Genomic DNA, 12,619 nt, shown 5'->3' on the forward strand with positions numbered 1-12,619 from the left:
CGGAGGAGATCTGCAGCTATACCATCTTGGCATCTGGCAGCTCCTTCCCTCTGTTGCATCATCAGGTTTTGAAAAGCGCAGCAAGCATTCATGATCCATGAGACTCTCTGGAGAATGCACGATAGTGAGCTGTCTGATTTGTCCTGGCATTAGCGATACATTTTTTAAATGCCTTTGATGTCCTCCACCAATATTCAGATAATGGCATCAGCATCGATGTACCTTGCCTCAGATGCAGGTTGTGGCCTCGGGATGGGCTCTCACCCAGATACTGTGCTGTCTCTCGAAGATGTCCAGTATTTGTGATCTACCTAAGGTGTAGGACTCGTGTACTTTTCCGCAACCTGCAGGATTTGTTTGTTATGCACATTCATCAGGTGGAATCCTTTCCTACTGATGTATTGCAGTGCCTTCTGCCAGGGAGATCTTATAACCAACCACATGCATGTAGCCAATCACACTTGCAGTTGTAGGAACCTGTAAGTTGCTGGAAAGCCCAGTACTCTGGCATCCTGGCTTACTTGATTGGTCACAAAGTGCATGTAATTGTAGACCTTGGTAAAATAATGCATGTAACCTCCTGGATACACTTTTGTATGGAAGCTTGCGAGATCCCACAGGGGTCCCCAGTTAAGTCTTGGAAAGAGTCACCGGCATAGATGTTCAAGGCAACGGTGACTTTCGCAGTCTCTGGCAGTGAATACCCTCCCAGTCTCTGTGGTGCCAAATCCAGGAGAATGTGACATATGTGGGTATACTAGATACTTGGATAGGCGGAGTCACTGGCAACACTGTCTTTGGCTTATCTGCAGGAAAGACAAATGTGTCCTGTACCCCTGGGTCTTGCAAGGTTCTTTTGCATGACATTTATGGAGCCTCATCCTTGCTCATGAGGGCGAGCGTGGCACTGCCACTGTCATCTTCTCCTCCTTCTGACCTGCCTACATAGAATTATGCAGATAGCAATCAATGCAGCATCCACTTTCCTGATGGTATTATCGCTATAGCGTACATGAGAAGAAGTCATGTGTCAGCAATGGCCTCCAAAAGATTTTCCCACAACAACTAACAAGTGTGGCTTCAAGGCTTTGGTACTCACGTGGGCAAATATTGGCCCCGAAACCCTGCCCAGAGCAGGGTGCATGTCAAGACTACCCTTCCTCCTCCCCTTTAGATGAGGAATCTTATCTTTTTGACATTATAATGTTTAGTCAGGGACTGAAATAATTTGGGGGATGGTGGAATGGGGCTGAATTGTGAACTTGCAAGTGGAATGTTTATATCCAGCATGTGAGGCCTGTCCAGTCTCCCAGTAACTCCTGATTTCCTCTTGCTTTGGGGAATTTCAAAGCTGTGATCAATCACAAGGTGATTGGTTAGTGCCACTTATCAGTATTAATCTCGCATGAATACCTTTCATTTGTAGCTTTCCTGATTCCCTGAATTGATATCCTCTGTACTGCTTAAAGAATGAGCCCAAAATCAACCTTACCTGTTTTCCCCCCAAAAATAGCTACTTCCTAAGTCTCACTATGGAAAATGATAACCATAGACTCTACTGCCTACAAAATACTGATGATTTGATCTACCAACAATGTTTTTATCATGTATCAGCTCAAGTTAAGCATGCCAACTTTGCCTTTTGTTTCAACACCATCATCCCAGTAGTTATAGCCTTCAATGCTTGTTGCTTTTGTGGGTGAGTGCAAGAGCAAGAGACAGGTAACTAATTCCTCAAGTGCGTATCTATATATAAGAAATGAATTATCATTCTCAGCAAAACATTACATTTAGCTTTGGGGGCACCCAGATAGCTCATTCCATCCATGGACATGAGGCTAAAATAAATAGCATAATGAATAAAACAGCCCTGTAACTAGTTCCATATTTCAACATCTGATGTATTTCTAAAGGAGGAAACTTGCATTCAGCAGTAGAATTGTTTTCAGTCACTACACAGTGCTGAATCCTTTGCGACACAATGCAAGGAAAATTAAAATCTAGCCTGGCATCTTTTCCTTCTCTTAGCTTTCCAAATGTTATAAATATTATATAAGCTATTCTTAAACTTTTACCTAAAATGTGCTTGAACAGGAAAAAAAATAATTTTTTAACCAAATGTTCTGCTTTCATTAACTAAGCCTCATGAAGTGTGGAAACCTGGTGGGAAATGTTGTTACTGACTTACATGTAGCAGGCGTTGGGCAAGGTTCACAAGGTTTATTCCAGCCTTTACCGACATTGTACGAACAACAGCACATTTTTTTGGTTAAATTGAAGGAGAGCTCATTCTCACAGGTCTCGTTGTAGTGCCGATAGCACAAGCTCTTTCTCATGTCTGGAACAAATAAAATATGGTATGAAAACCAAAATCTGGCATTATGTTTAAATGTCTGCTGAAATATTTCTGATCTTATATTTGTTGGCTGCCTGTTGATGGTAGAACATTTAGGTTGGACTTTACATTAACACATACCAGCTCATTTGCTGTTTCTGGCCAGACACGCAATCATGTACTGCCAACATTCTATTAGACATTAATATATCTGGAAATTCCAAAAGGAGCTCAAGGGTCTTTGACAGCTCTGATTAGAGGGGAAGTGAAACAGTTCCCCCATCACTTACATTGGGGGCTAATACAATTTGTCCACTATAAGGAGTGTTTGGATAAGCCACAAGTTAAATATCCTCATTTTGATTTCAGTTTTAGGCCTTTTCATTTTGTTACTGTAACATACCGGAGCTAGCTCACATATTCTAGACAGGCTGAAATCAAAGAATATTCAGCTGCTCAGGATTAAACAGCAGCGTGGGAATTAACTACAAGTTCTGGTCAAGTGTTTCACTCTTCCCCTCTCCCTTTCTATGGCTCCATTTTGATGCGGTTGTGAATCCAATTACTAAGACAAATCAGTGATTTCAGAAATGGAGAGAATTAATGAGGAGCAAACTTCGTTGAAGAACCTACTATATTGGCGAAAATCGGTGGCACACTTAATATGTCATAAGTTACGTCTTTGTAATGAAAACGATTGTCACTATTTGTCCACTAAAGGTGTCTGCCTGTTGCATGTGTATGGTGTAAGTGATGGAGGTTGTAATTAATCTTAATATTTGTCTAAACATGCTGGAACAGAATTTCATCCATACACACTGGCACCCCTTCATGAGAATTGAGATGCGTCACTTGTTCCTATTAACGAGTATGGTGCCTCAAATTTATAAAATGTCCTAAGTAAAATGCTTCAAAATTTTTATTTCTCATATAATTTGAAAGGCAACTCATTCTATGAAACCACTCCCATATAAAACTATGTAGAAATGTAAAAGTAACTAAAATATTAACTATGTACATCTAGCTGAGATTTGTTGATAAGTTAGCTCATATTTCCTATTTTCCATATTTAATCTTTGAATACTCTTGATCCTGAAATGGAATTCAGCTGCAATCAAGATATTATAAACATTAAAAATACTCTAGGAAAAATTCAAAAATGCTAATTTACAGAAGAACTGTACATTCTGACATTGCTTCCTGAGATGACATTCAACAAGCTTCAGATAACTGGCACCGACATCATTGAAATCGAGACATTACTTCACATTTGGAAGTATTTGAGTTTAAAGGCTATGAACCATAAAAGTCAAGCAGGATCACTGATTATTGCCTTGACAACTACCACAGCAAACTCTCATTCCAATGCATTAATAACGCGTGTTTTGGTTTTGCACTGTATTCTGCTGCTTGTTCTTGAGGAAACGACAAACGAAAGTTTGCTTTTCAGAAGTTGTCTCATAGAACTTGTGCTGCAAATTCAGTAATTTTGCGGATCAATAATCAGCACAACTCACCCATACAGTTGTTCCCACCGTTGATCTGCATGTACTCTGGAGGGCAGACACAAGTGTAGTTACCCAAGGTGTTATAGCATGTCCCAGGTCCACAAATACCAGGGTAGGTGACACATTCATCAATATCTGTGAAGACACATAGTGATTATTCCTTTAGAACATAAAACATAGAACTTTACAGCACAGTACAGGCCCTTTGGCCCTTGATGTTGTGCCGACCTGTGAAACCAATCTAAAGCCCATCTAACCTACACTATTTCAATATTACCCATATGTTTATCCAATGACCATTTAAATGCCCTTAATGTTGGCGAATCCACTACTGTTGCAGGCACGGCATTCTACGCTGTTACTACTCTCTGAGTAAAGAACTTACCTCTAACATCTGTCCTATATCTATCACCCCTCAATTTAAAGCTATGCCCCCTCATGCTAGCAATCTCCATCCGAGGATAAAGGCTCTCACTGTCCACCCTATCTAATCCTCTGATCACCTAATATGCTTCTAATAAGTCACCTCTTAACCTTCTTCTCTCTAACGAAAACGGCCTCAAGTCCCTCAGCCTTTCCTCATAAGGCCTTCCCACCATACCAGGCAACATCCTGGTAAATCTCCTCTGCATCCTTTCCAATGCTTCCACATCCTTCCTATAATGCGGCGATCAGAACTGTATGCAACACTCCTAGTGTGGCTGCACCAGAGCTTTGTACAACTGCAACATGATCTCATAGCTCCTAAACTCAATCCCTCTACCAATGAAAGGTAACACACCATATGCCTTCTTAACAACCCTATCAACTCGGGTGCCAACTTTCAGGGATCTATGCACATGGACACTGAGATCTCTCTGCTCAGCCATACTATCAGGTAACTTACCATTAGCCCAGCACTCTGTATTCTTGTTACTCCTTCCAAAGTGAATCACTTCACACTTTTCCACATTAAACTCCATTTGCCACCTCTCAGCCCAGCTCTGCAGCTTATCTATGTCCCTCTGTAACCTGCAACATCCTTCCACACTGTCCACAACTCCACTGACTTTAGTATTGTCCGCAAATTCACTAACCCACCCTTCTACGCCCTCATCCAGGTAATTTATAAAAATGACAAATAGCAGTGGCCCCAAAACAGATCCTTGCGGTACACCACTAGTAACCAAACTCCAGGATGAATATTTCCCATCAACCACCATGCTCCGTCTTCTTACAGCTAGCCAATTTCTGATCCAAACTGCTAAATCACCCTCAATCCCATGCCTCCATATCTTCTGCAATAGCTTTCCGTGGGGAACCTTATGAAATGCTTTACTGAAATTCACGTACACCGCATCAACTGCTTTACCCTCATCCACCTCTTTGGTCACCTTCTCAAAGAATTCAGTAAGGTTTGTGAGGCACAATCTACCCTTCACAAAACCGTGCTGACTATCCGTAATCAATTTATTCCTTTCAAGATGATTATAAATCCTATCTCTTATAATCCTTTCCAAAACTTTGCCCACAACAGAAGTAAGGCTCACTGGTCTATACTTATCTGGGTTGTCTCTACTCCCCTTCTTGAACAAGGGGACAACATTTGCTATCCTCTAGTCTTCTGACACTATTCCTGTAGACAATGACGACCTAAAGATCAAAGCCAAAGGCTCTGCAATCTCCTCCCTAGCCTCCAGAGAATCCTAGGATAAATCCCATCTGGCCCAGGGGACTTATCTATTTTCATACTTTCCAGAATTGCTAACACCTCCTCCTTATGAACCTCAATCCTGGCTAGTCTAATACCCTGTATCTCAATATTTTCCTTGACAACATTGTCTTTTTCCTGTGTGAATACTGACAAAAAATATTCACTTAACACCTCTCCTATCTCTTCGGACTCCACGTACAACTTCCCACTACTGTCCTTGATTGGCCCTAACTTTACCCTAGTCATTCTTTTAGTCCTGACATACCTATAGAAAGATTTAGGGTTTTCCTTAATCCTACCTGCCAAAGTCTTCTCATATACCCTCTTAGGCTCTTCTTTATTGGGATATGATACCATTTTTGATGCCAACAGTTGTTCCACTACTACCACGCTCGCTCATTCGCACCTCCCTCCAACACCCCCCAACCCACCCCCAAACATTCCCAGCCTTTTAAATCAACTGCCATTGGGCATTTAAAAAATACTTTTAGTTGAAATGTTCCAGGTATTTATAACTGCTTTCCAAATATGCCTGTAACTCACCTTCACAGATTCGGGTGTCATCATTTAAGTAGTAGCCAGCGGGGCATTCACACTGAAAGCTACCAAAAGTGTTTACACAGTTTCCACCTTGACACAGGCCGGGCAGCTCCTGGCATTCATCAATATCTGAGAAATAAAATGTAGACAGAGAAACATTGACAAAGCAAATCACAAAACAGCATGGCCTCACTCAAACATTGGGTGAAATTTCCCTCGCTATCATAATAGCGAGAGTGCCAAAGTGCTCTCTGCTGGTCCATCAGGTGCAATCATCCCACATTCGGTCACTTTAGTGGTGAGTTGTACGCTAGTACTAAGGGAGGCATGGCCTAAACATGTTTGGACATTGTTTCGCAAGGGCCTCCTGATCTCACAGTGCACTCGGAGATCTTGCGACTCCCTCTCCCCACAGATATCAGGATAGCTCCCCTTCATCAGTGGCATGTTCCCACCTTCTCCCTGATTGGGCTTGCCAGTGTTGGGGCCCTCCAACATGCATGCGTATCATAACTCCTGATTTCCTCCCTCCCCCCCATTCATACCCACTTCATGATCCATCCTGCCTAACTGCCCCCTGCATAGTCCCCCATCATAGCCTGCACTCAGGGCCCCCACCTCCAGTGGGGGCCCCCGATTTCCCCCCAGCATGGTCATCATGCCTTGTGTCCACTACTGGAAGCCAATAGTATTTCACCCCAGAGTGACCTCCTGCCAGAGAGGTGGGAACATTTCGACAGGTGGGATGATCGCATGCTGAACTTGCTAATGAGACTGAAATCAAGTCAGATTCGTGTTAATCCACCTCGAGTCCCTTCTGGGTGCGATTCTGTTTGCACTGGTAGAAAGGGACTGGGACGATTGCAAACCTTTTAACATTGGGTGCAGAACTGATTTTTAGGCCTGCACACTATTTGCTGGGACCGGTCCAATCTGCGTCAGGCACAGTGAGATTGGAAAATTGCCCCCATGGTCACCACTCCAACTCAGACCATTGAACTGTTAGAATCTGAAAGCATTGAAGTGAATCCACACGTTAAAAAAAGGGATTGTGTAGGGCAAACTTTCACGTGCTTGATTCGATTGGGCTGGCGGCATTTTGTTGTGATGCTGCCGTCTATAATTTCTATTTGGGGTGCGATCTTATCCATTTTCATTAATGGGACAGGGCGGTGGCACAGTGGTTAGCACTGCTGCCTTGCAGCTCCAGGTACCTGGGTTCAATTCCAGCCTTGGGTCATTGTCTATGTGGAATTTGAATATTCTCCCCCTGTCTGTGTGGGTTTCCTCCTGGTGCTCCGGCTTCTTCCCACATGCCAAGGATGTGTGCATTAGTTTGATTGGTCATTCTAAAATTGCCCCTTAGTGTCAAGGTAATGTATTGGATGTCAAGGCAGGCTCAAGGGGCCAAGTGGCTTATTCTTAATTCATATGTACCCCAGTGGGGTGAGAAGGCGGCTGATGGACATCTACACAGAAATGTTTGGTACATTAGCAGATCTACCAGAAAGCCTGCTGTAACTGTCAAAGAGGAGTCTGGCTTCAATGGAGCTTTGCACACATATTCAAGTCAATCCTTTTCAGAGCTGGAGTTAGTAGCTAACACCATGAGATTATTGCAAACCCTATGATCATGCAGTATCATCTGATGGCTGATGTCTCAGAATTGGGGTTGTGTTCAAGGGAACCAAAGTCAAATGAAGTGACCAAGTACAGCCAAAACAGGAATGTATTGGTTCCCTCCTCAATTCTTCCTCCTCCTCTCTTGAGCTTGTCACCTCATCCCTGGTTGCAGTGGCTGTTACGTCCTAATGGTCAGATTGTGGAGGAGACAGCAGACCACTACAAATTGGGGCACATACACTTGTGAGTAGTGCAGACTTCCTCCTGAGAGCTACAGACAATGGAACTGTTTTTCAACACTCTAGAGGTCTGCAGTTTGGGATTTCCTGTGATAGCATGGCTCTCATTGTACACGTGCTGGCTACATATTGTTGGTTATAAGAACATATGAAAAAGGAAGAGGAGGCCATTTGGCCCCTCAAACATGCTCCAACATTCAATAAGATTGTGGCTGATCTGATTACAGCCTTTCCACCTGCCTGCTTGCACCACATAATTCGCAATTCTATTCTTGATCAAAAATCTGTCTCACACAGCCTTGAATATATTCAATGATCCAAACTCCACTGTTCGCTGTAGAGCATATTCCAGGTATCAACTAAACTCCGTGAGAAGAAATTTCTCTTCATCCCTGTCAAATTGGAGACCGCTTATTTTGAAACGGTGTCCCCATGTTCTAGATTTTCCATGAAAGGAAACATCCTCCCAGCATCTACCCTGCTAACCCACTCAGGTCTTATATGTTTCAGATTTCCAGCATCAGCGGTATTTCACATGTATTTGTAAAGGGTAACCCCTGCTCCCCAGCAGTCACCCTGAAAAACAGAGGGAACAGTGGACTACTGCAGAATGAAATAATTGCAACTAATGCCATACTAGTGGCTATTCATCAGTGTATTGACATGGTCATAAACAAACTGCACATTTAGCAAACAGTAACCTCTGCAATTGTTGTACATCTGACACTAATGTGAGATGCATCCACAAGGCTATATGTGGGCATACTGACCAGCTGAAAGGCAGAACTGAGCTCCACTTGGCGTCTTAGCTGGAATCATGGCCTTGGCACTTTAAAGTTAAGAAGCCTTATTATTTAAAAATAATTTAAATGAAACAAGAAGAACAAACATGGGTGTGTAGTACTTACTACTTCATGTAAAAGAAGGGGCTATCTCCCTGCAAACTTTAATAAGACCAGCAGTGGGGTTCCTGGGCAAGTGCACTTTGACACTTACTTGGAGGTGCATACTCCATTCCCAGGAAATTTATGAGCCCAAGTACTTTAGGTGGAACATTTCTAAAAGACTACAAATATCCACTACTTACCTTCTAAGATGACAGTGATGGGGTTGGGCCTAAATCCTTCACCTCCTGGGCAGAGTGTCTTGTATTCAGCTATGAAAATAAATAGCACAAACATTCAAAGTTGAGTAAATGGACGTGAACTATAACTTCCTGTATCAATAATTTAATATAATTCCAGTGGAGTGTTTGAGAGCACAATAGATCAAAGCTTAATTTTCACAGATCCAAAATTGGATTTAAAAGGCTCAAAATCATTCCGTGATAGCAACAAATTAATCTCATACAAAAATTTCTGAAGTTTTTTCAACAAGTATTCAATGGGTTTTTATCTTTATTAAGTAGCAGACAAAATTTTAAACACATGTTCATATGCTCATTAGTAATACAGCACAATTTGTTTCCAACTCCACACTGCCAGACTGAATTAATTGTTCAGATGTGAGGGAGTACTTTTCCAGCTTTTTGGTATCTGATTAGAATGTGAAACTTTGACCACACAGTTTGTTGCAAGGCTAATTTTAACTTTACTCCATGCTGAATTTAACTTTGAATTAATTCAGACTTTTGGCAGCCAGTTTAAAGATGTGTTTAATCAAGTAACATTATTTCCAGTTCATATATTTCTCTCTGACCATCGGTAGATGAAGCAAAGCAGTCCACCAACATTGCGAGTTTAAATGGGAGCCCTGAGCACATGCCAGAAGCATGTCTTCTGACACTATCTTCACAATTTCAGAAGGCATGTGATAAAGTGCCATGTAAGACATTGTTACACAAGATTGAGGTTCATGGGAGTTTGGGTAATGTATTAACACAGACTGAACTTTGGTTAATGGATTAAAAACAAACATTAGGAATAAATGTGTTACATTCCAACTGACAAGTTATAACTAATAGAATGACATATGAATCAGAGCTTGCATCTTGGCTATTAACAATTTATATCAATGAATTAGATGAGAGGACCAAATGTAAGATACCTAAATTTACTAACAAAACAATGTTAGGTGGGACGGATGGGAGGCAGTATTGGTGGCCATAAAATGGGAAGAGAACACATGGATTTGAGTGTCTGTTGTTTTGCCAATGCCATGGAATTTTACCAGTGACCAGGAAGGAGAAGGAACATCCACCTGTTTTCAAGTGACCAATTAATGCATCTTTCCACCACAGTGACTTTTCTCAAAAGGTGGCTGAGCTCTCTGCCACATGCCTAAGTGAATCTGGCTGAGTAGATTGGAAGCAACATTAAGGGTATACCAGTCATCCTCAATAGAATGGTGAACAAGGAGATGACCAGCATGCCCTTAATGTTTATTAATCTGCTCAGCCACCTTTTGTGAAAAGTCACTGTGGTGGAAAGAGGCTTTAATTGGTCACTTGAAAACAGGTGGACATTCCTTCTCCTTCCTGGTCACTGGTAAAATTCCATGGCATTGGCAAAACAACAGACATTCAAATCCATGCCTTCTCTTCCCATTTTATGGCCACCAATACTGCCTCCCATCCGTCCCTTCTCCTTTCTGGTCACTGGTAAAATTCCATGGCATTGGCAAAACATTCAAATCCATGCCTCCCCTTCCCATTTTATGGCCACTCACACTGCCTCTCAGTCTGTCCCACCTAACATTGTTTTGATAGCAAATTTAGGTATCTTACATTTGGTCCTCTCATCTAAGTCATTGATATAAATTGTTAACAGCTGAGGTGCAAGCTTTGATTAATGTATCATTCCATCAGTTACACTTTGTCAGTTGGAATGTAACACGTTTATTCCTATGTTCTGTCTTTTATCCATTAACCAAAGCTCAGTACATTATCCAAAATCCCATGAACCCCAGTCTTGTGTAACAATATCTTAGGTGGCACCTTATCACATACCTTCTGAAAACCTAAATATACTCCATTCACTAATTTTCATTCAACTATCTCGATAGATACACCCATAAAAAACAGTCCTTACACACTACTTGCCCTTCCTAAGACCATGTTCATTCAGCCTAGTCATGTTGTGGTATTTTAAACACCCTATTACTATATTCCTTATAATAAATTTTACATATTTCCAAGTCATAACGCTAAGGTTTCTGGCCTGTCACAATATTTTCACTTTTCCTCCTTTCTTGAACAGTAGGATTTTCTTTCCTACATTCAAATCAGTGGGAGCCATTGCAGAATGTAGGGAATTCTGAAATTCAAGACCAATGCAGCCACCTATCTTGAAACCTTGTATGTAAGTGCTCCACAATAGGGGATTTGTCAGCTTTTCAACCCATTCATTTCTCCAGTCCTTTTAATAATACTATTTATTTTAAGTTGCTCACTCTCATTAGTCCCTTGGTTTCCCAGAATTTACATCAGAGTATATTGGACATATGATACAGAAACAGGCCATTTGGCCCAACCAGTCCATGTTGCTGTATACGCTCTGCTCCTGCTTCCTCATATCTTTTCTCATCTAAATCTACCATCCTAACCATTCTCCCTCAAATCAAACTTTCTCCTAATGGCACCTATTCTTGTTGCTTCAGCAACTAGCTATGATACTGAGTTCCACATTCTTACCACTCATTGGGTGAAAAAATTTCTTCTGAATGTCCCGTTGTATTTCTCGGTGACTATCTTGTATTGATAATCTCTAGTCTTGTTTTTCTCCACAAGAGGAAACATCTCTCTATGCCCATTTTATCAAAACCTTTCAGAATTTTCATGAAGTCTTGAAGTCATCTAGCAACCCATTCTACCACTGCTTTTTCTGACCGTATTCATTCATTTGTTATGGGGCACCTTATCGAAGGCCTTTTGGAAATCCAAATAAATCACATCTGCATTACAATTATCTAGTCCCTCTTACCTTCTCAAAATATTAAATAGGGCGTCTGTAGTGTTCTTTGTGTCTTTTAATGCAAAGATAGACACAAATTATTTGTTTAATTTTGCTGCTATTTCCTTATTCCTCATTATGATTTTCCTTACTCTGTCTCCGAGAGACCCATGCTTAATTTCTATATGCTTATCTGCAAAAATGCAATTTTAAAAGAGTGTACGTACTTGTATTGACATCAGGACAGATTTCACAAGGGTTACCCCAGGCACTTCCCAGAGAGCAACAACAAGAAGCACGAGTGACACCAACCCCAATGTCGACACTGCAGGACAAGCCTCCATCACCTCGTTGGCCATATTCCAAGAAGCAGTTCCCAACACGAGTATCTATGGCAAACACACAGAAGAAAAACATTAAGAAAAATATTCACATCATGTAAAATAGTCTACATATTTCTGATTTTTGTTCAAATGTACTTTATATGGCATGGGTTTTCATTTCATAGTAATAAAGATCGGGGAACCAGTCAAAGAGATTTGTACATCTCACTCATTTTATTCACAAGATTCAAAGTGTTAAAATTAATCATTTTAAAAATGAAAGCACTGTGAAACTTCTGCATCAATCCCTGTTTCTTTCCCAGTAGAATTAAATCTAATGCTCTGAACATTCAGAGCTAAATGCAAACAGTTTCTCCAAGTAACCAATTATATTTTAGAAAATATAACATTCATTTGTTGCAAAGAGCCACAATTAATAAACACTGACCCAACAAAACTGACTATATG

General features: G+C 41.1%; 1 protein-coding gene across 1 annotated transcript in view; it reads right to left on the reverse strand.

The window, feature by feature from the left end:
- fbn2 (fibrillin 2) overlaps positions 1-12,619 on the reverse strand; it is a 344,878-nt gene that overhangs the window by 77,826 nt on the left and 254,433 nt on the right. Inside the window, exons 37-41 of the mRNA XM_080188736.1 lie at positions 12,056-12,217; positions 9,026-9,094; positions 6,080-6,205; positions 3,853-3,978; positions 2,189-2,338 (exon numbers count right to left, since the gene is read on the reverse strand). Of these exons, the coding sequence (XP_080044862.1) occupies positions 2,189-2,338; positions 3,853-3,978; positions 6,080-6,205; positions 9,026-9,094; positions 12,056-12,217 (633 nt within the window). The remainder of the gene's footprint in view (positions 1-2,188; positions 2,339-3,852; positions 3,979-6,079; positions 6,206-9,025; positions 9,095-12,055; positions 12,218-12,619) is intronic.

Source organism: Carcharhinus amblyrhynchos, chromosome 5, assembly GCF_965287045.1.
Source record: "Carcharhinus amblyrhynchos chromosome 5, sCarAmb.v2.hapA, whole genome shotgun sequence".
NCBI lineage: Eukaryota > Metazoa > Chordata > Chondrichthyes > Carcharhiniformes > Carcharhinidae > Carcharhinus > Carcharhinus amblyrhynchos.